The sequence below is a fragment of the Poecilia reticulata genome, linkage group LG18 (assembly GCF_000633615.1).
Source record: "Poecilia reticulata strain Guanapo linkage group LG18, Guppy_female_1.0+MT, whole genome shotgun sequence".
Classification (NCBI taxonomy): domain Eukaryota; kingdom Metazoa; phylum Chordata; class Actinopteri; order Cyprinodontiformes; family Poeciliidae; genus Poecilia; species Poecilia reticulata.
Window position 1 is genome coordinate 270,973 of NC_024348.1, and position 23,522 is coordinate 294,494.

Below are 23,522 nucleotides of genomic sequence, written 5' to 3' on the forward strand. Positions count from 1 at the left end.
AACTCCAGAGTGGAAGTACGTCCAGCCCCTCTCAAGGAGACTGGTTCCAGAACCAGAGCCATGTGTCAAGGTGAGGCCGACTATTTCTAGCCGGATCCAGAGTGGGGCCCCGGTGACCCGCGTCCGGGCGAGGGAAAACGAAGTCCAAAGTTTGTGTTCATCATAAGGGGTCTTCGGGCTGCGCTTTGTCTGGTTCCTCACCTAGGACCTGTCTGCCTTGGGTGACCCTACCAGGGGCAYAAAGCCCCAGACAGCATAGCTCCTAGGATCATTGGGACACTCAAACCCCTCCACCACGATAAGGTGGCAGCCCAATATTATTTTTCATGTCAGTGTTAATGTCATGAGGCTGATGACTCCATGACACTTTCAATTTGACTCATTAGGATTTGATTAAGAACCAGATTTGTTCTTTGTAATTTCTGTCCAGTAAAACTATTAATCTACAAATCAATAGACAGGTCTATATAAAGATATAATCCATGTTTCCGTCTCATATTTGTATGGCATTAAAAGGATCTGGAACTTTTGTTTTKCCACTGAAAGCTCTGGTTTGCACAATAAATGCCATGTAGGTGAAATTTTATGGATGATACTCTGATGTCCCATTCTCCTGAAGGCAGCACAGAGCTGCACCACCAGAAACTGACAGAAACACTGAAGAAGAGCTATGATTAATGTAGTTACAGTCCAGAGCTCAGTCGTTTGTAAATAGTTCAAAGTTTAAACTGGCATGTTGTACATCTTTTATCTGGTCATTTTGTGGAATATTTAGCAACTAGAAAATGGCACAAAATAAGAATATTTTTTTCCCACTCTGATTGGCTGCTCTTAGGCCAACCAATTTTAACTTGAATGTTCATTGCATTTTTCTTACACACCTGTGAAAATAATTTCTATTCCCATGGCTTTTTTGTTCTCTGGGAAATTATTTTTGATGATAAATTCAGAAACAAGCATGAAAATCAAAACATCTACAATAGTCGGTGCAAAGTAGCCTACAAATTCTTTGGTGGGGGGCGGTGAGGGACCTGGATAAGGGCTAGGGGGGCGCTGGCCCAAAAAAGGTTATGAAACACTGCTCTACACCAAACTTACCAGCAATATTTCATCATTTGATATACGTATTAAGTGAGGCAAATAGCCACTTGTGTCTCCAGAGATTCAGGTTGCAGATCCTGATCTAGCAAATGGAAAATGTGATCCTATTTCAATACAGCAGTTAAGAGTGCAGCACTATAATTTTTAATTTATTGTTAAAGTAAAATTGTGAAGGTTAAAAAAAATCTACCACTAAATGTTAACAAAACACATTTAGTAGAATTACCCCCATCAGCCCCCGTCTAGGACCACTGCTAGGCTTCAGGTCTGGTGTATTTTTGCTTAGCAGGTTTTTTTTCTTCATTGTGAGGAAGTCAGATTATCCAAACTGGTAACCACATTAACAAAATAATAGTGAAATAATGCATAAAATGACCAATGAACCCCGAATTCTTAAGATAAATCAACATTTCTGAATAAAACATACAGAAACAACAAACATTTTTACTGTAGGAAATATTTATGTATGTACTATTAATCTATTAGCATGATTCGTTCTTTAAATGGGTATTTATATTATTTTGGCTAATGCTATTATGTATTAAATAAAGTATCATCCAAACTCAACATGCTAAGCAAATAATCAAACCACAAAAGTCTACTAAAAGCTCAGGAAGAAACCGAATCAATCAGCCATATCAGCCTCAGAAGATTATTGAGGGATGAAGAGATGCTGGTGTCCGGCTCTTTAGTTCTGACGGGTCTGCTGTCTTGTTCTCCTGATCCATTTCTGTCCCATATCATACAGCAGCACAGTGCGCCACGACGGACACTTCATCGATAGACACACTATCCATCTTCACTGACATTGTTCAGCCTGGGATGTGCGTCTTTTCCCTCACATCTGTATTTCTCCAAGAGGTTTGGCTTGTAAGGGCGGTGGAGTATCAGGTGGTAATTTAAAAAGGCGCGGGTTGATAGCGCGGCTGTGTAGTGTCCGTATCTACGCAACTGCGGTCCGTAGCGTCTGCATAGTGTTCTGGGGGTTCTTTAGCTACCGCCACGAGAATTTATCTGACCTTAATATATCCTGTGTTTTATTTTGGTCATTATAGTGCTGATATGTGTGTGACAGGCGTGTCTATCGGACAGTTATGACCGATAGACATAACCGTCTATATCAATACGGGACGCGACATTTAACTGTGTTTTACGGAGGGGTGGGAATCTTATTCAGGGGCGCTGAGGTACAGTTTTAAGGGTGCTAAAGCACCCCTAAAACAGGGCTAGATACGCCCCTGATAGTCTTTTAAAGCAAATGTGTTCATCCTGGCGCGGTGTGCAATGCTGCATGATGTCGGACAGTATGGATCAGGAGAGGAACTGCAGACCCTTTGGAACCCAAAGAACCAGACACCAGCGTCTCTTCATCCCTCAAGTATCTCCTGAGGCAGATATGGTAAAGAACATTTTTTTAATGATTAATTAAGTTTCTTATTGTTGTTTAAGTCGACTGTTATGGTTTGATTATTGAATAATCAATTATTTGCTTATTTAATGTATAGTCGTATCTGCCGAAAGTACAAATGGTCATTTAAAGAACAAATCACACTAAGAGATCAACACTAATTACATAAATATTTCCTACTTTAAAAGGTTTGTTAGAGCTTTCTGTTTGTTTTATTAAGACATGTTGACATCTTCTATTAATTCAATGTTCAGTGGTCATTTATGTCAGACATAGACCTGGTGCCGGAGCGGTTCTAGATGGGGGCCAAAATGGGTATAGAAGAAATTATGCTAAATAAATGTCTCTGTTAATATTCAGAAGTGGATTTTTTTAAACTTCACAATTTTACTTTAACAATGAATTTAAAATTATAGTGCTGCACTTTTAGCTGCTGTATCAAAATAGGATCACACTTTCCATCTGCCAGGGATCTGCAACCTGGATCTCTGGAGACACAAGTGGCTCTTTGGCTCACTTGATATATCAAATGATGAAATATTGCTCTGGTTTTTTTTTTGTTCTTTTTGTTTTATTCTTTTTTAATTGTCCCCATGAAAAAACAGTGTCAACACTGGCCCCCGTGGTAAATTTGATCTAGAACCAGCCTCCAAACCTAACTCAATTGTTTAAATATTTTATTAATACTCTTTATATTTATATCTACACCAACATTTTCACATAACTTTTATACTTTTGGAGCCCTGCCTGAGGACACATTTTGATTATTAAATTAGGTGTTATGATCAGTTACTCAGAACTTGAGCAGTTTACCAAATATATTTTACACTTGCTTAATTAAACATGTTTAAGGTATGCTACTCTTATCTGTACAATTTTGGGGTACTCTATGTATAAACGATTGCTCTATGGATCACATTTTAAGAACAAAAAACACTACCATAAAATATTGTCCATCACTGCAGCGGTCATCCCACCCCTTAAGAGTAGGGCGACGTGCCCCGTCCCGAAAAACGACAAAAACCCAGACATAATCATGAATCAGTAAAATCCTCCCAGGCCGAACTTGAAAATTGGATATTATACTGCTATCACTTAGCTTTCGTCAACTCAGGCAGAAGTGAGAGCGCAAATAACGACCCGGCTGGAACACGGTGTGCTAAATAATAAAACACAAATTTAACGAGGGTTCGAGGCAGATCAATTTTCCACAAGGAATTCTAATAATCGAGGTACTAGAATCACTCGAGGAATCGTTTCAGCCCTAGTGGAAACAACAGAAATTTGGCCTATGATAGAGATCTGCACTCTACCAGCTAACCGCAGTAATGTTTGTTGTTGATGTAACCGGTTGACATCAAAACAGAGAAAGCAGGAAGCAGCGCAGCTAAGAGCGCAAAGAAAGAGCTAGTTAAAAAGGCAGGTTCAAAACCCTTGTGGGGGTGTGCAACAAACACCTTCTGTTAATATTCAGTGGTGGATTTTTTTAACCTTCACAATTTTACTTTAACAATGAATTAAAAATGATAGTGTTGCACTTTTAGCTGATGTATCGAGATAGGATCACACTTTCCATTTGCTAGATCAGGGATCTGCAACCTCTAGACCAGGGGTGTCAAACTCCAGTCCTGAAGGGTGGCTGTCCTGCAGTTTTTAGATGTGCCACAGGTACAAAACACCTGAATCAAATGGCTTAATTACCTCCTCAGTTCTCCAGAGCCTGGCTAATTACTTAATTATTCTATTCAGGTGTGGTGCAGCAGAGGCACTTCTAAAAGTTGCAGGACACCGGCCCTCGAGGACTGGAGTTTGACACCCCTGCTCTAGACACAAGTGGCTCTATGGCTCACATAAACAAATGAAAAACTATTGCTCTGTTTTTCTTTAATTCTGTTTTAAGTGTCCCCCTGAAAAAACACAGACTCCCCTTGTCCCCGTGGTAAACTTGGCCTAGTACCAGCCTACAAAGCTAACTCCTTATTTGTATAAGTAAATAAACTAACTCTTCTCTACAAACAATTTTTCTATGGATCACTTTTGAAAAAAACAACAAAAACGGGGCCATATAATAATGTCTATCACTGCAGCGGCCATCCAGCCCCATAAGAGTAGGACGACATGGGCTGTAGTGGCCCGCCCGCCCGTCTGTCTGTCTGTCCGTCCATCCATCTTCTTCTGCTTTGCTGCCTTCTACTAAATATGTGATGTAGAAGAAAAAGATGGATCAAACACTCATCCTCCACTAAATCACCTACAGTCTGACCCATCCAGTTCATTGACCCTTCCAGTGTGATCTGGTTTCATTATCCACACAACTGACTCTCATTTGCTCCTGCAGAACTTAACGAACACAACACAGTGCGACAAACAGAAGCAGGGGCAAGCAGGTGCCTCTTAAGTACAGATAGGTAGAACGTTGTCGTGGAGACAGTTGGCGTGGGAACACTTGCTAAGATTAACTCTCTGCTGTTCAAATACACTCTCAGACACGTTTGGAAAAAGCAGGAGGTGTCTGTGAGCTGTGCAGAGTTTGGGAAGCCTGACTCACACCGAGACGTGATCATTAGCTGTGCAGTAAGTGGTTCCTTTCTAAGACCAGGACAACACACTCTGTTTATTATATTAGAATGTGACTTTTTGAGGATTTTCAACATAAAACTCTGGAACTTTACCATTTTCAGCGAGCGGAGCCAGAACTTCAAAGATCATCTCCTTCTTCTCATGCTCTGTCTGTTTCTGGAAAAGATGCACCAGCTCATCAGCAATGTTGGTGGAAGCAAACTGCTCTTTGCTGGACTCTGAAAGTAGAAGAAGTGACAAGCAGCATTAGAAATGATGCTCCTTTCTGATCTGAACTCCTCTAACTGATGCTTTATACATATACAGAAAAAACTGAAATTATCTGTCCAGGTGACAATATCCTGACATAATTTATCCAGAAATTCCTATTCTAGATTTGCTAATGAAATCAGAGTTTTACTAAGTCTTAAACTGGAATTTAAACTGGCAGTCATCTGCCAGTTTAAATTCCCTGTATTTTTAGTTGCAAACAATATTTAATCCTAGTCAACTATATTGAATATCAGTGCTTTTCCACATTAACATGCTATTACATCCATAAAAAAAACAAACTTCAACACTGCCACCGAACACCATTCTCAATGCTATCACGCTATCACGTTCCTGCAACTGTCCACTAGGCAGTTCATTTGTCAAATCTTCCAAATAGCTTCCAGTCCAGTTCAATGCGAGTGCAGCAGCATATCTTAAAAGTTTGGTCAAAACCTGACCTCCCAGAAAGAAGACACTTCCTGTTTTGTGGCACAGAATTAGTGAGGACTTCTTGTAGGGTTTGATATGTGTCATATGTGGTTATCAACAGTTAGTGGATAGTTTCAATCTTATGTCACAGACAGGGTGAAGCAGGATAAGTGACCCAATAATCTTCAGTGTTTTCTCTGAGTGGGTGGGGCTTTAGTGATGTCATTAACATACTCCAACAATGTTTGAAGCTGTGCTCCAAGATGATGCACAAAAAATTTGGAGCAGATCAGGTATTGTATCAGGGAGATATAACTGCTGGCATAATCTAAGGGGCACCCTGGAGTCAAATTTCAATACACTATTGGTCTCTTTTAGTGGCTAACAAAGGTCATACATATCCAGTTTTGTGCAAATCGGTGATTTAGAGCCAACTGTATGCAAACAGTGAAGGTTGAAATTTGATATTCACCTACTCACATTGTTCAGTTATCAGCCAGTGTTGAGAGAATTCATCATTAAGTTATTCTATGTTACTTGGCAAAGGTTTAAACCTATATGAATCAAAGAGTAAAAGTAAGACATCCAGCAGAAAAACAAACAAAAACAAAACTCCCCCCAAAAAACAGGTGACTTCCTGATCGAATTGGGCAGGGCTAAAGTGATGTCACCACTTGACCATGTGAATGTGACAAGGGCTGGACTGTAATGAGAAAGAGAGTCTGGTGCAGCTGTGACCTTGTACGTGGAAGTTATTGCACCTTGGTGTTCATAGCGAATGGTCAGAATTTGAGGGTTGGCCGCACCCACATGCTTTGATGTACAAAAAAGATTTTGATAACTTTTGATCTTCAATGCCTCGACATTGTGCTCAGTGATTCTGAAGTCTGTATGTCAAAAGCTATAGGGGAGTTTGCTCAGATACGATATGTATAAAAAAGGCACATTTTGATGCAAAAATAATTGAATTACTGTTAGGTTTGGACCAAGGCTCCAAGAGACCTTTTCGTAGTTTCTGACAAGATGCACATGTGCACTTAGTTTCTTTCTCAGTTGGGGATGATTATTTTAAATACTTTGGTGGGCGCTAGGGTTGCCACCTTTCAGAAATTAAAATAAAATAAACATGTTTAATTAAGCAAGTGTAAAATGGATTTGGTAAACTATTCAAGTACTGAGTCACTGATCATAACACCTGATTTAATAATCACAATGTGTCCTCAAACCGGGCTCCAAAAGTATAAAAGTTATGTGAAAATTCTGGCATTGTAAAGAGTAGTACCAAAATATTTATAGAAATAGGGAGTTAGGTAAGGAGGCTGGTTCTAGACCAAATTTACCACGAGGGCCGGGGTAGTCAGTTTGTTTTTATGGGGAGACTTTAAAAAGAATAAAAAATAAAAAGAAAGAAAATAGAGCAATAATTTGATATATTAAATAAGCCAAAGAGCCACTTGTGTCTACAAAGATACAGGTTGCAGATACCTGATCTAGAAGATGGAAAGCATGATCCTATTTTGATACAGCAACTAAAAGTGCAGCACTATACTTTTTAATTCAATGTTAAAGTAATACTGTTAAGGTTAAAATAATCAAACACTGAGTATTATTTTGTTAATACCTTTAACAATAATACCTTTATTTACCTTTACTTAGCATAATTTCTTCTGTACCCCTGTTGGTACCCATGCAGAACTGCCTCTGGGCAGAAGGTCTATGTCTGACATTAATAATACATTAAATGAGCAATGAACACTGAATTAATAAAAGACATCAACATTTCTTAATAAAACATACAGAAAGCCCTAACAAACATTTTTAAAGTAGGAAATATTTATATATTTACTGTTAATCTCTTAGTATGATTTGTTCTTTAAATTAAATGACAATTTATATGATTTTGGCTGATATTATTATACATTAAATAAGCAAATAATCAAACCATAACAGTCTATTAAAAGCACAATAAGAAACTCAATCAATAATAAAATGTTCTGTACCATATCAGCCTCAGGAGATGAGTGAGGGATGAAGAGATGCTGATGTCTGGTTCTTTAGGCTTTGACGGGTCTGCAGTTCCTCTCCCAAGGTTTCCCCCAGTGTATTATAGGCCTGGCGGCCCGCCATGCTTTACTAGCGCCACCGCCAGGCTAAGCCTTTCTTGATTTTTCTTTTTTTGTTGTTTTAGGGGGAGGGAAAAAAAAAATCGCCTTTTTTTTAAAGCCGGATTGCGAACGTTACTCAGCGTTTCACTACCGGAGCAGATTTATTCCTAAAATATATGGTTATAGAAGATGTGTTTATAGTTTATGCATTTAAAGCCGGCAGCGTGCTGACCAATCACCTCGTGAACAATCCCCTCGCGCGCTGCTGTAGCTGGATTAAGTTTACCTCAGCGCGGATCGCGCGTGCCTCCTTTCACTTGAAATGGACACAGGCTGAACTGTATGGATATTTACATCAGCTCCCTGTGAGGAATTGTGATCACTTATGAGGAGTTATTGATTAAGGTAAGAGTTTAAACCCACCGCGTTAGCTCTGGTTGCGCAACTTTACGTGAACCGCAGGAATAACTTGTAGTCGCGCTTTCAGCGGTGTTTTCAGTGAGCGGTGAGAATGATGTATATTTGTGAACAAAACATTATGTACCGTTTACATCTCAACACGCTGCCCATCGTTTGGCCCGTCTTCCCTGTAAAGTTTAGGTCTGTGTTCGCGGTTGGTCGGTGCGCTGTAGTGGTTAATGACCCAGCAATAACCTTATCGTGCAGGTTTAACCCGGTGAGGAGCTTTCTCCTAGCAGTCACGCATCACGCTGATTTTTTATTATTATTATAGTATTATTGCTAGTTTTATTTTTCCGTTTACACAGTACACCAAACCGTATCAAATGCTTTGTCCATTTAGTCAGACAGAGTTAATGTGCGCGGCCACCGCACATCTGAAAAACTCATCCAGAAACTCAACCAACCAAAATAGTTTCTGTGACCCCTTGTTAAAAACAGCAGACACGAAATGGAAGAGCTACTAAACCAGTGCAGCGGGTTTAACACATAATACAGGGTCGGAGCAGAATTTGCTTTAGGGGCTTCTTTTGTTGCTAAAAACATCAGCACCTCTAACAGCTTCTGTGTTAGATTTAGTGAAATCTAGGACAGTTGGAGGCATTGATAATCTCAATAAACAAATGTTACATTTATATGTCTGTGTTAAAATATTAGCATTTATGTGGCCCCTGAAGCCCTGGGAGGCCTGATGGAGCCGCTGACTTAATTTGGATTTAAGAAAAGTGGAAATAATTTATATTTATTTTAACTGTATTTTTTTGATTAGTTGTTTTTAAGACTGGTTGTGGGTTTATATTAGCAGTTCACTGGCGATGTTTTCCCATAATTACCCAGTAATATTTTTACTTTTCCTGTCTATTTAACATCTTTTAATACAAAAACCCAGTGGACAGCTGGTAGACCGCCTCGGCGCCCTGACCACCGGGCTTTGAAAGTTTTCTGGGGGAAACCCTGCTCTCCTGATCCATTCTGTCTATCATACAGCACTGCGCCATGATGGACACATTTGTTTTTTTTGCCCGTATTCATCCTCACTAACATTGTTGAGCCTGGGATTTGCGTCTTCCCTCTCACGTCTGTATCTTTACGAGAGGTGTTGCTCCTAAGGACGGTGGAGTATTGGGTTGAGGATGTTTTAAAGAGACGCAGGTTGATAGCAGCTCACTATGGCGTAATGTCTGTCTCTAGGCAACCACAACAGCGTCGGTCCGTAACTTTCTTGGGGGCCTTATTTACATCCCGCCACAACAATTTAGCTCACCTTAATATTTCCTGTGTTTTATTTTGGTCATTATTATTACATTTAGTGTTCATTTGTGTGTGATAGGCATGTCTATCGGACATTTATAGAAATACAACAAATTGTGTCCCGAATACAGGGCACAACATTTAACAGCCAAATACAGGACGATTCCATATTTTATGGGACGGGTGGACACCCTAGTGGGCACTGTAGAGGAATTAGACCACACCCACCATTGAGTGTCATGGATTGCTGATGGGGGCCAAAATGGGGTCAAAATCGGAACTTCTATCTAAGATGGCCAACTTCCTGTTTGGTGTAGACCGTAGGACCAATAGAGCTTTCTGTACATCTTGTGGAGTTGTACAAGTGTGCCAAGTTTCATGATTCTACACTAAAGTAAGGTCAATGGGGGGAAGCTATTTTGAAAGCTACCAAAGGGCACTGTTAAACAGTTTCTGTTGTAATTTTAGTGACTCCCTTAAAATACGTAATTTTCAGGCGTGATACGTCTGCCAAATTTGGTAAGTTCTCACACGTTTCAGTCTTCAAAAAGCTAATTCATTTTACATTGGCTGTTTGCTGCTTGAGCGTTTCGCCACTTGGACCAAATAATAGTAAAAATTAATTTTATTTAGAATGTTCTTTATATCAAATTGAGATATCAAAGGGCACATTCAGACACTGATGATGGCAAGCGGATTGTAGCAACAGCTGCCCTGGGACAAGCTGACAGAGCAAGGCTGCCATTTTGCTCCATCAACCCTCCTGATTAAAACCTGCAGGCTCACCAACAGAGTGGGGATCAGCCACTGTCCCCTTGTGCTCTGCCGTAAGAGAGGGCTGATCAACAGATCCGACTTTGTCACTATATTTAGCGACTTTTATGACAAAATCTTGTATTGGCCAAAATCGGAATGGGCAGGTCAGGCTTTTAAAAGATTGGTGATCTGCCATGAATCGGTGCACTAGTAACTGTCCCAGCAGAATACTCAGTTGTTGTTTTTTTGGTGAAAACCCCAGTTTTATTCTGCAATGGGAGCATGTTTCTCCCATTTTCATCTCTTCTCCAGAGCAAATGGAAAAGAGATGAAAGCACACGTCATCACTAACAGCAGTTAGTTTTGTACCCCACATCATACTGCATTAAAAGTGCTGAGAAGACAGTCCTCCCTTCATTAAAAGTGCTGAGAAAACAGTCCTCCCTTGTGTATCTGTTTAACACATTTGACATGGAATATTTCAAACCTGGACTAATGTAGCATACTTACCCAGCTCTGCCAAGTTTCCAAAAGCAATCAGACACATTTCTGTCAGGGCGGTGTTGTGGGAATGGATGCCCAGCAGCTTCACCAGGGTTGGAATAACACCCAGGGTAATCAGCTGTGCTTGTAAGGTATCTGCAAAAACACAGATATGAAAAATGCAGTAAAGGGATGTTTCTTAATATATAAAAGATGTGTGCCATAAAAACCTATGCTTTTATGTCATTTGAGAAGAAACATTATGAATTATATTGAGATGAAACATTATGAATTATATTGAAGTGGCGTGTCCGGCTCCCGTGGAGAAATTTGCTGACCACATGGCAGCAAATATTCAATAACAGGATTTTAGATTAGATTTCTTCTTCTATCAGTATCAGGATACAAACACTTAATGACTGAAGATGAAAATATGGATAATAGGACATAAGAGGTTGATCCTCTAAGGTGTATAAAATGTGGTCGATAATTTAAATGCTGAGAGGGAAAATGAGGTAAAACACCTTCAGTACTGAAAACCAAGAATTATGAGGATAAGTCAGTAGAACAGAAGACATACAGAGCAGAGAGAGCAAAGCCATGATCACCTCACATACTTCCAGAAAGACTATTAGCAACTGGACATAAATATTAATGTTTTTATTAAGATGAGCTCTTACAGGTACCTTCCTTAAATATATGCTGCTAATGTTGGGGAACGATTCTATAATTTGACACATAATCAATGAAAAAACTACATACAAATCTAATACAGCTCATTTGAAGGATTTGTTTTCTTCCACATTAAGACCCATAGAATAAATAAAATAGTTTTTCAGCAGTAGCCGCTGACAACTATTTACTGCAGACACCAAGGAGTAATCTTTACAGATCTGCTTACTTTCTTAGCTCATATCAATTTTACAAGATCATCAGTTGTTGTTTTTTTGTTGAAAACCCCAGTTTTATTATGCATTGAGAGCATGTTTCTCCCATTTTCATCCCTACTCCAGAGCAAATGCCTTCTCAGTTTCTTAGCAAAAGCTAAGAAGCTGATGCACCAATAACAAAAAGCAATGGCAATCCTTTTAACTCTAAAATCTACATGGGGTGTTACATTGAAAGCTGAAGAAAGTTGCAATGCTTCAAAACCTCTCAATCCCCAGCCAAGTAGATAACCCAGCATAACACTGCCAACACACACACGGTCATGCCTTACTATACTTGTGTGAACTTGCATCGACTTCCATTAATTTGTGTAGCCTAATCCTGATGTTTTCCCTAAGCCTAGTCAAGTCTAAGAATTTAGCCTAACCCTAATCCATAAATAGTGTTTTCCATTGTGTAAATCAGCAAAATATCTATACAGTCCTAGTTTCAGGTCAACTTTTGTCCTTACCATTACCTATAGACATGCACATATGTAGGCCTGTCACGATAACAAATTTTGCTGGACGATTAATTGTCTAAAAAATTATTGCGATAAACGATAATATTGTTTCAATACCTTTTGTCACTGATTTAATGGAAATGACTAATAATGCACGCGATTTACTGCCATAGATAGATACACTTTATTTTCAAAAGAACACATAACACTGGAACTGATAAACTAAATAAACAAAACAACCAAAAACAAAAATAAAATGGATTCTCAGTCTCCATTAACAAAAAGCGTACTTGAGTAAAAAGTAAACAACATAAAGCCAAAGTGAAAATAAATACTGCATTCAACCAAAAGAGTGCAGATTATGAAGTCTGTATACTATATTGCCCTTCAGTAATCACTAGATTTAAATAGAGAAGATGGGCACATCCGACAACCTAATGCAGTAGTTCACACAACACGATTTTTTGCCCCTATTTTCCCCTTAAGATAATCTTAGATCGTTGGCTTATCCAAGATTCTTGCTAGTGATTTTGTAACGATCATCCTGCAGTGTGTGGTGTGTTACGGTAGGTCGTCGTGGCCGCTCCGATCTAAATCAGGGTTTTCCCCCGACTGGGAGTTTAACGCTGAATGTGACAGGTAGCCAATCAGAAAGCGCGGATTCTCCTCCGTGCTTTCTGAGGGGAAATTACGAGGGGAATCCCAAACAGCTGACTCGGCGCAACACGAAGTCCAGTGGACATCGGAGATATGTGGAAACAACATTAATATTTATTCAACATTTTGTGCAAAGAATATAGAAATGACAAGGGGAGGAGTTGGAGCCAAATTGCTACCGCAGTTGATAAATCCGGTAAGTTTTCAGCTGTTCTTCGTTAACGTGACATAAATAGGTTACAATGATTTTCATTCAGTCAGGACTTTGCGTTGAATCTAGCCACATGCATCACAGGTAGATTCTAGTAAAGCGTTGATTAATGCCTGGTTTTAAAATTAGTTAACTGGACTTGTAGCCATTATTTTGTGCCCATGTGGCTGGACACCACACGGCACGATCGAACCTGATCGAACCGTTATACCTAGGATTTCTGTCGGCTAATGTGTGGTCTCTCAGGTTTAGAAAATGGGCCAACAATCGGCCGACAACTCGTGTAGTGTGAGCTGGACATTACACTAATGAAATGAGAAAGGGAGGGTCAGTGGAGAGCACCGGAGCTGAGCCTTTTTTCATTTAGTGTCATCAATAGAAAGAAAAAAAGGCAGGAAGAGACGATAAAGCCGATAATTAAAATGAGGTCGATAGGTTTAATTTATCGTGCGATTAATTGATTTATCGTTTATCGCGACAAGCCTACACATATGCAATGTGGTACTTTTATCCAACTGAGAACTTTGTATTAGTTATTACCTAACCTGGACATTTTCCAGACCCTAACCAGAAATGGTATATTTCCAACGTTAATCAAAACTTAATTCACAACTTACCTCTAAACCGAACTACTAGAGCTTAGTACAACTGAAAAAAAAATGAGGATCAGGACAATGTACTCACTTTCCACATATAACTTCCCTTCGCTAGTGAAAATGGTGATGGTCCTCTATGAGTACTATGTACAAGTACACACTCACAAACACACCATCCAGTCCGGGACAGGGAACCATAGATAAAGCCTTTCAAAAGTATTCCTCCTCCTTCTCCAATGTTTTCCCATTTTGTCTCATTAAAACCTCAAATGTCTGTGGATTTTAAGTAATCTACACAAAGAGTGGAACTGTGACGTGAATTCAGAATCACGTGTTTGTCATTCTGAATATATAGTCAGAATCACAAACACATGAACTCTCATTCTTAAACCACAGAATTTGATGTGAGGTTAGCGCATCCTTTGCTACTAAAATTACTTCAATTCTTAATTTCCACAAGGCTCAAAAGTGTTAATGGGAAATTTTTACCATCCTTCTGAAAGCAAATTTGTGTGATCAAACACTGAACTCTTTGCAGGCCAGTCAAGTTCTCCCACACAAAACTGGATCATCCATATGTTTATGGGCCTTGCTAAGTGGACTGGTGCTCAGCCACACTGGAACATGAGGAAACTGTCTCCTAACTGTTCACTCAAAGTTCTTCAAATGTCTTGGTATGCTGAAGCATTAAGAGTTATTTCACTGCAACTGAAGGAACAAGTCTAACTGCTAAAACAGCCCAACACCACATTCCTTGTTCCTTTCTCCACCAAACTTTACACCTGACAATGCAGTCAGGCAAGTACTGTTCTTTCAAACCCTCTGCAGTATGATTCATTGCTCCGAATGACATGTCCACTGCTATATAGTCCAGGGTAACATGCTCTACACCTCCCCATCCAGGCTTCACATTGCCCCTGGTGATGCAAGACTGGGGAGCAACCGTCTGAACCTGAAACCTCATTCATTCAGCTCTCTATGCAGCTTTTGAGCTAATATGAAAACCACATAAATTTGGAGGTTTGCAGCTGTTGACTTTGCAGAAAGATGATGACTACACAATACACTCCTCAACATCTGCTGACCTTGCTGTAATTTTGAGTGGCCTCCCACTTCATGGCTGAATCCTGTTGTTCCCACTTAACTAATTGTGAAATATTTAGTAGTAAGGAAATTTCATCATCTTGGCGCCACACTGGAGTTGAATGGAAGTGATCGGAATAGCTCTGCTTCAATTGGCCTCCGTGTGAGAATTCCAAAGCCAAAACCATTGTTGACCCAAAATGAACAAAACGGCCCATCTCATACTTACTGTTGGGAAAATATTCTTTGACCTAAAGCTAACATAATTTCAGGAAGACAGCATCATGTCTACAGTCAAACAGTCTGAGGCTTAGGAGCTAGAGTCTAGGTCCTAGACTAATTACCATAATGGACAGAACCATGGATTCTAGAAAATTCTGAAGAACAATCTCTAGCCATCAGATTATGACCATAAGTTTCAGGACAATTTAAGTTATGCAGCAGGACAATGATCCAAGGTATACCAGCAAGTCCTCTTTCGAACAGTAAAAAATAAACAAAAAGGGATTTGAGAGGAGCCTAGTCAAAGTCTGGACTAGTTAAATCCATCTAAGAACCTATTGCATAGACTAGTTTAAATATTCTATTCATTCTGAAAAGCCCTCCGATATGCCTGAATTTAAACAGAAAAGAGTGGGCCAGGATTCCTCCACAGCCATGTTTCAGACTTCACAAACACTTAAGGACAGTTGATGAAGACATGAGCAGTTCAGGGGGCAATTACTTTTAACATAAAGCCAGGTTCAACTGGATGGCTTCTGTATTGATTCAGGTTCATTTTGTTTGAAATTACAATTTTCTTGATGAACTGAAACATGCTAATGTGACAGTCTGAAGAGGTAAAAACTTTTCCCAGCACTGTAAGGAATATCCTTTCCCAGTAAGGTTCACTTTGTTTTGATAGCACATGTCACCACTTCTATTCTCTATGGTTTCTGTCCAATCAAACCCCATGACTTACATCTGGTCTCCATCTTTATTGGAGACCAGGTAGGAAAACCTGGTACTTACCTGTCTCCAATTGGAGTTTTCCTTAAATTAATACATAGGTTAGTTTGGAAGTCAAGTGCCGCATTGATAGAGGAAAAACTTATGAGGATTTCTGCCTTTGCGAGTTAAAGGTAACAGGTTAAGGTGTCTCTGGTTGACATGACTTAACCAGTCCTAGATTTCACTTTATGGTGTTGCAAAGCTAGGAGTCAGTTTTGGAAGTTAGCTCACATTTTGCAGGCCATAAAATCCTTGCCTAAGGCTGGAAAACCAGCATACTTTATTTGTTTAGTTCTTTTTACATTTACATCTGACAAAAATAGATCAGTTAGAAACCATAACAGATAAATGTGGAATGAATTGCCCAAGATAAATTACATTCGACTTTAAACCATACTGTGTGTAAACTAAAACCAATTAAAGTACTTTGGGGCCAGTGTTAATCCCAGAGGTAAAAGGCTAAAATAGAGGGTGAAACATCATTATTTTTGAATGCTAATCTGGAGGTTATGTAAAAACCACAGTGATTAATGAGTAGGACATAATGTAAACTCCATTTATTTCTGGAATAAGCAATAAAGTATGGAAACTTATTTCCCACTTACAATATCCAGAGTTGGAAAATGATCTAATGATATTTAAAAGTCTTGAAAATTCCACAATTTCCAAGACTGCTTAGGATGATAAAGGATTTAGGAAGTATGAAAGAGCTGGCAGACTACAAAGAAGCAGCAGCAGATGCTTGTCAGAAGTTCTAGAGCTCAACAATTAGCGTATAATTTAAGAATAACTCTTAAAAAATAAAATGTTGCAGTTTTGTAAGACAGCAACAAACAGGTCAAGTGTTTTTCCACTGAACTGATTCTAGTGCTAAACCACAGCTGGAGCCAGAGCCGGCTCCAAATGGTTCCTCAGATGGTTTCCCGTCTTAGAGCCTCGTCATTACATGACTAAAAACCTCTCTTCCGCCCACTGTTGAGGCTAAATTTGGATGCCTCATTGTTCCAACCTGCATTTCTGATCACAAGTGAAAAGGAAATAGGGGTGAACTGATTGCAGCTGTCTGGCCTTTCACCGATTTCGGTGAAAGGCCAGCTGCAATCAGTTCACCCCTATAGCCCCTAACAAAGCTAGCAATGGAGGGATGGCTGCGATTAACAGCACCAGTGCAGATCTGGTGGGCTGGTCTGTCAGTCAGCCCTCTATCACAGCAAAACAAAAGGGAACCGTGGCTGATTTTCAAAGCTTTGTGAAGATAGACAAGATCAATTTCTCAACGTGAAAACAGCTACATTCACTGGAGGATGAAATAATAATCATTTCAGGGCCAGATTTAGGCAGATAAAAACCAGGACTTTTAACAAAATACCTAAAATAATTTTAAGGGGATATAAAAATTTGGGCCGATTATTTAAATCTGAAATAACTATTGCTGTATAACCAATATTTACAGATATTTTATGTAATACATATATGCTCATTTTCCCTTTAAAAACCTCAAAAAACAAAACAAAAACAAAAAAACAGCCAACCTGCTAACCTCACCATCGCTTCAGTTAAACTCCCCATAATCCTACTCTGCATCACTGTCACTAATATGGTAAAATATCGGCTCACACCAAAGTTAGCATCAATACAGTGTGCATCAAAAAGCATTTTAGCTACATGTTTGGATATAGTTTCTGACAAAGGATGTTGTTTTTGCTGGATGGCAGACAGAAGCAGTCTTACTGCTAAGCACCAGCTCTTCCAAAGCAGTGGAGCTCATTTGGTGGAAAATCTGGAGCCATGTCATTCATTAAAGCCCAATCTGCTACTGGTTCTGGGAAATAAAAGGAGGGTTCAAGTGTAAGGGCTCCAAAACACGTTATCCGTCTCGCTATACACAAGGGTGATAGACTAACAGACTAATGCTCCCTTGAGCTGTGTTACTAAAATAGCTTAAAAATGAGGATGCTCTAGCAGCTGAGTCACAGCACACTCTCTAAAATCCCATCTGGCTAAGAGTTGGGAGGAAGGTACTGCTAGGATGAAAGATGATGTTAATGATTTTAGATTACCTCGGTGAAGATGATGAAAAAGCAAGAGGATGTGACAGAAAGAAGGGAACAGATGAGCCTGAATTAGAGAAGCATAGATTAAGTTCAACATCTACCGTCTGGGAAGAAGAAAGAGAACGCCCACTGATTAGTTGAGATAAGTATAAAGTCTTTGGGGGAGGAAGATGGTCATTACCATTATCATTGCTATAGTTCATCAGCATGCCACAAAAGACAGCCAAGAGTCTCTCTTTTTCCGGATCAGTATTTTGGGAGAGGGACTTAATGTGTTCAGATACTATCTGAGCCCCTCCTGCCAGGTGTACTGCATTCCTGCCCTCATCTGAAAAACAAGAGAGGCCAGGACAGGAAATCAGCCATAAAGCAGAGAACAACCACAGAAGTCACAACAAAATCCAAAACAGGCAGAAGACACAGTACTGATGAATATAAGCTAAGAGTTTAACTTAACTTTCTGCTTGGTAATGCTGAGTAAATTCGATTCAGGTTTATTCAGAAATTCAGCAAAACAAATTCCAACAAGCTGTATGGCGACACAGAGAAAAGGACAAAGCCCTGATTTAAAGGGGCAGTATTATGTGTTTTCCAGCCACACAGTACCATATTATGCTGCCATCAGCTGTTCAAAAAATCCTGAATACTTCAAATATGACTTCAAATTAAATTTGACTTTGTAATTTATTGCCTTGAAATTGGGCTTTTTAAAAACTCCTGATCTTTCTGAAACTCCGCCTTGAGGAAGTCATCACAATATGGTCCTTCTCTTAACCCTTTAGCAATATTTTTACCAGTGTTGCATTAAGATATAGCTCCGATAAAACCCCAGTTACCAACTGGAGGAACTGGGGGATACACAGTACCCCCAGTTGGTAATTGGTGCTAGCTAGTCTGAAAGAGTTGATTGGTGAATTTGTGGGGGAAGGCTGCTTTGTTAGACTCAGGAGCTTGGAAACTGCAGCTCTGAGGAAGAGCTGTGCCTTGAAGGCATAGCTTGGTCTACCCATGCGTGTTGCCCAGCTGAATGGTTTTCATGGAGAATACATTCCATACATTCCAAGTATGTTTTTGATGAGAAAACAACATATAAAGTTCAGGAAAGTAAATTTTACATGTTATTGTGCCCTTACAATGCTTTCCAGACACCCTGACAACCATTTTTACACCTTTTGCACATATGGGGCATTTTCTGTTTCCAATTCAACTGAAAAACAAATAAAACTGCTAAAAGTAAAGCATATTGAAGGCAAAGGTCAACTACTGTCTGATTCAGTTTCAACATTCCGACTGTAAGCATGTCGCATCCTGACTGGACAACATTTTGCCACTCCACCCTGTAAATTAGCATTTCAACTGGGGTGGTATTGCCCCCTGGGGGGCATTCAAAGGACAACTGGTGGCACAGACAGAAATATTTACAGAAGCGGGGCATTTACTTGAAGGTAAACTTTGCATCTTAGATCCACAACAACACTAGTGTTTGAGCTACTGCTAAAAACTGGGGTGTGTAACATTAAAGCATGCATGGCTGCAACTGCATCTTTTTCTCTTCAGTGTTTCTGTTAGTTTCTTGTTGCAGCTCCACACTCCTGCCACTATCAGTAGCTTGATCGCATCAGTTTAGTTTTACACCGGCTGATGGCCTTGGTGTGATTCCTTATCAGATCATAGAAGTCTGGTTTTCAAATATTTTATGTTTTATAGCAGGTTTTTGTACATATGTTTTGGTAGTGCTGTGGTTGTGTCAGAGCAGCAACTTGTATTGAAAAGTGATTTAATGTCCATCTTGAGGTTGCATGCTTCTAGGGAAGACCAACAACTGAATATCGCCCTTGTAAACGAGTAATTACTAAAATCACAAGACCCTCACTATACATCCCTCAAAAAAATGAACCCATTTAAATAAAGAAATCCTTCCATGGTAGTACCATGATAGAGAGTGTTCATTTTACAGAGTTAACACCAGTAGTGGTCCAGTATGCAACAGTAGCACCAACACTTTTAAATTTTACTTAGCAGTATACTGGGACATTTTCTGAGGTTGTAACAGGTTTACATCGGTCTGCATTTCCCCATCAATACGTGACAATATGTGAACTGTCACATATTAATGGGGAAATGCAGACGGATTTGTAGGAGTAAAAAAAAAAAAAAGTCACACAAAACTCAAACGGGAACCCGTAGAGCAAAGAACTAAATGTAAATCAGGATATGAAAGAGAATCCAGTGCTGAACAGTGAAAAATCAAGTGCAGATCAGGTGAAACACATGATGCTTGGACAGAGCAGCAAGTGAATGACATGATGAGTGAAGATCACTGGTGGCGAGGGCAGGGGTGAAAGTAGTTTTAAATTCTTGGGAGTACTATGACAAAAACAAACAAACAAACAAAAAAATATATATATACCCATATATATATATTACTTTGTGTGCTTTGGAGTTTCTGTGCCGATTAATTTTTTGGCGAAGCAATAAAAGCTGGGTAGCTCTTGAATTGCTACAAAATAAAGCTGTATTTCCCTCAGCCCACTGGCTGCAATGTTGACACTTTGAGATGCCATGAGACCTAAATTCTGAACATCATGGCATGGAGTGCATCCCAGTTTTCTATGTCTGGCATATAACCATTCATTTTAGCTTTTAAACTGGCTGTATTGATCCTGTGTCCAGACAGAGGGATAATTAGTAGCCTAGAATCATGACCTGTTTGTTCTGAAGATCCTGCAGCTTCCACTTCTCTTCCTAACATGGCGCCTCCTCACCCTSAMTCTCATACTGACAGGAGGAACCACAGAGCTCTGTTAAGTTAAAAGCACATCTTCTGAAGTTGGGATATTTTTCCTCTAACAGGTTCCAGAAGAATCACCTGAAACCAGATGTTGGACTGGATTTTATTTCAATGTCATTTGTGAATGTTAGAGCCTCATTTTCAACAGTGGAGCTATAAAGGTTGAAAAAGGTTATAATTTTGGAGAAAGTCTCACCAACATAAATATTTCCACTAAATAAGAGGCAAAAAACAAAATTGTTTGATAAAGGACAAGCCTCTCTGACTCTGAGCCCGACAGAACCAAACTATTGTTTTATATTAGACAATTAACTTAATTTCACATAATTATCGCGGTAGAAGCCATTTGTTTGTTAAATACTTAATGAAAAATATATACCGTGTTTGATGTTTGTTGTAAATGACTTATACTCACAAAGAACGAGGTAATTAGTCCAAGTTTGTCGTTTATTGAACGTTCAGAAATTACAGCGGCTATGATGCGCCACAGCAAAGGTAAAGAAAGGTAAAACAACCTGGACGGGTGATCAACCCAAAACCACTCACATCTTTTTACTCTCCGTTTCTTTGTCATTTAAGCACACCCGTTGCCATGGCAACCTCCTGCGCTCCCCAAGCCGACCCAAGATTACGTTAAAAATATAACATTCAGTCCGTTACGATATTAGGTTTGCAGGCTTTATATTTATTTTGTGATCATTAATAAACCTCTCATAAACACAGCGGTGGTTGATTAGTTAATTTTAAACTCCTGCTCTGCTAGTTATTTTGATAATGGAACTGAATGCACAGAATTGCGCAATACCTTATTGAAACAATAATTCCTGAGATTGTTGGTTGGGTCATTAATTTGAACATATTTTGTTGATTTTTTTGTTGTTGTTCTTTCATAAAGTTACAAACGTTTTAAGAGAGCCAGAGGAGGACGTGCTGGTCTCAGCGTTCTGGCTGCTTTCAGTTTGTCACCTAATGCCGAGATCAACTCAAAACCTTCCGCGATCGACGTATTGCACCGCTGCTCTAGCAAAGCAGGAACAGTTCAGAAACGATGTGAAATGAGAAAAAAGGTGTTCATTAACTGATTAAGTCTGTTTTAGATTGTTCTTGAAAAACTAATCAGTCATGGCTGATTAGTGGGTGCACTCACGGCTGCACAGTGAACCCATTCATGTTTTACACCAGACAGCCGCTCCCCTCTCTTGCAGGTACTGTGTACCCCCGCTAAATCTTTTAGGGGTATGCAGTACCCTGTCGTACCCCCTTACTTTCACCCCTGGATGAGAGTCAAAAACAGGAAGCAAACTAATAGAGAACATAATCATAAACCAAGAAACAATAACACTCATCTAAGGAAACTAAATGAAAATGCACAAAGAACAAAATTCAAGAATAAACTAAACTATGTACAGAGGAATAAACCTATATTGCAAGGCCTTTCGGGCAATAATTAATACAAGGGAATATATGGCAAGAACAGACATGGTTTTCAGATATGGGTAAGATAATACTGTTGAAGTGCCATAGGTTTGATGAGAAAACATCTAATGCTAAGAAGAAATATATTTGACAGACCATAACAGTAATGAAGAACTTTAAATAGATTTTATTTTATATATTTATTTAATTAATATTGTTAATGTTACCCTGCAACATGAAACATATTTTTTTGTTTCCTCAAATAGTTAGGTTTAAACTGGTATTATTGTACATCTTCTATCTGGCTATTTTGTGCAAGATTTAGCAACTAATATATCAGAAAGACTGCACAAAAAGTGGCGTGTTTGACCCTGTACCCTGATGCGAGTGCAGCTCGTGAGCGACAGCTATCGACAGCTAGCAGGGCAGCGCATTGTCACTCATGGAAGTCAAAGACTGTCGATTGCGGAATCCCATAAGCTGGGGGGGCAGGGGGGTGGAGGTGCGGGAGAGCAGGTGGTGTTAACGACTCTACTTAACATACGAATAGCCAGCATATAAAGGCGCTTTCAGCATACCAATGTAATAAAATATATTCATATGATTTTGCTTATATGCAACATGTTCATATATGAGGAACATAAATGAGGCACAGACGGTTTTTGTTCATTTCATTTTATTTTTTCACTGTTTCCACACAAAATAAGTCATAAATGCGTGTCCACTTCTGGACCATCTAGCATTTTTTTTTTTTTTGTCCAAAAATGTCCAACATTGAGCTGCGTTCAGGGCAGGCCCGGCGTCTCTCCAGTAGTGTACCTGAGGTCACTGAACTCCTGGCTGGGGGAACTTGGGGTCTCCACCTCACCACAGTTCATCCTGACATCCCCTCATAGGTGCCATCCTCCCAGAATGCCACCTCCCCTGCTGCCAGTAATCTCCGTTTTCCCCTCGATCAGCTGTTAACACAGAACAGACAATCATTATGAGCTACAGGCATCTTTATTGTCATTATGAAACTACAGTGAAATTGTTTGGCAATTTCCAGCTTAGAATGCAGACACAAAACATTCAAAACTTTAAAAAACATCTTTTTAAAACATTCTTACAGAAAATAATTCATTAATGAATATGTACACAGAACGTAGCATATGATATGTAGCTTGTGCCAAAGCAGGTTATGAAATGGGCAGATAACATGCCATACCCCTGGTGATTTTGCTGATTGATGTTCAAGTTTTTATTATTTCCAAGGGGACCAATAGGCATTATTAAACTGAATGATTAAATAATGTGCGATGCAAAAAGTACGACAACCTTTTTTCTCCCTGAGCTACCGCCTAATGGCCAATTCAGAGCAAATAGCGGCTGCGCAAGGCAGTTCACTATCCTGAGAAAAGGAAATGTAAAAAGGCAGAAATTATTCCACCGCCTATGGCGGTACACTATCCTGAGAGGAATATGCAGACTGTTTCTAACTGTTTGTGGTAGATTGTTTTTCCGAACGAAG

The 23,522-nt window shown here is 39.5% G+C and overlaps 1 protein-coding gene and 1 long non-coding RNA gene across 6 annotated transcripts in view; one reads left to right on the forward strand and one right to left on the reverse strand.

The window, feature by feature from the left end:
* Positions 1-23,522, reverse strand: part of rap1gds1 (RAP1, GTP-GDP dissociation stimulator 1) — a 97,800-nt gene that overhangs the window by 24,557 nt on the left and 49,721 nt on the right. For 2 of the 3 annotated variants that reach the window (XM_008434827.2, XM_008434825.2), the window contains exons 5-7: positions 17,987-18,133; positions 10,852-10,980; positions 5,182-5,307 (exon numbers count right to left, since the gene is read on the reverse strand). In XM_008434827.2, the coding sequence (XP_008433049.1) occupies positions 5,182-5,307; positions 10,852-10,980; positions 17,987-18,133 (402 nt within the window). The remainder of the gene's footprint in view (positions 1-5,181; positions 5,308-10,851; positions 10,981-17,986; positions 18,134-23,522) is intronic. The other variant, XM_008434826.2, reaches the window with a different exon arrangement.
* LOC103480074 (uncharacterized) overlaps positions 1-23,522 on the forward strand; it is a 69,290-nt gene that overhangs the window by 11,909 nt on the left and 33,859 nt on the right. The gene's annotated exons all lie outside the window — the stretch shown is intronic.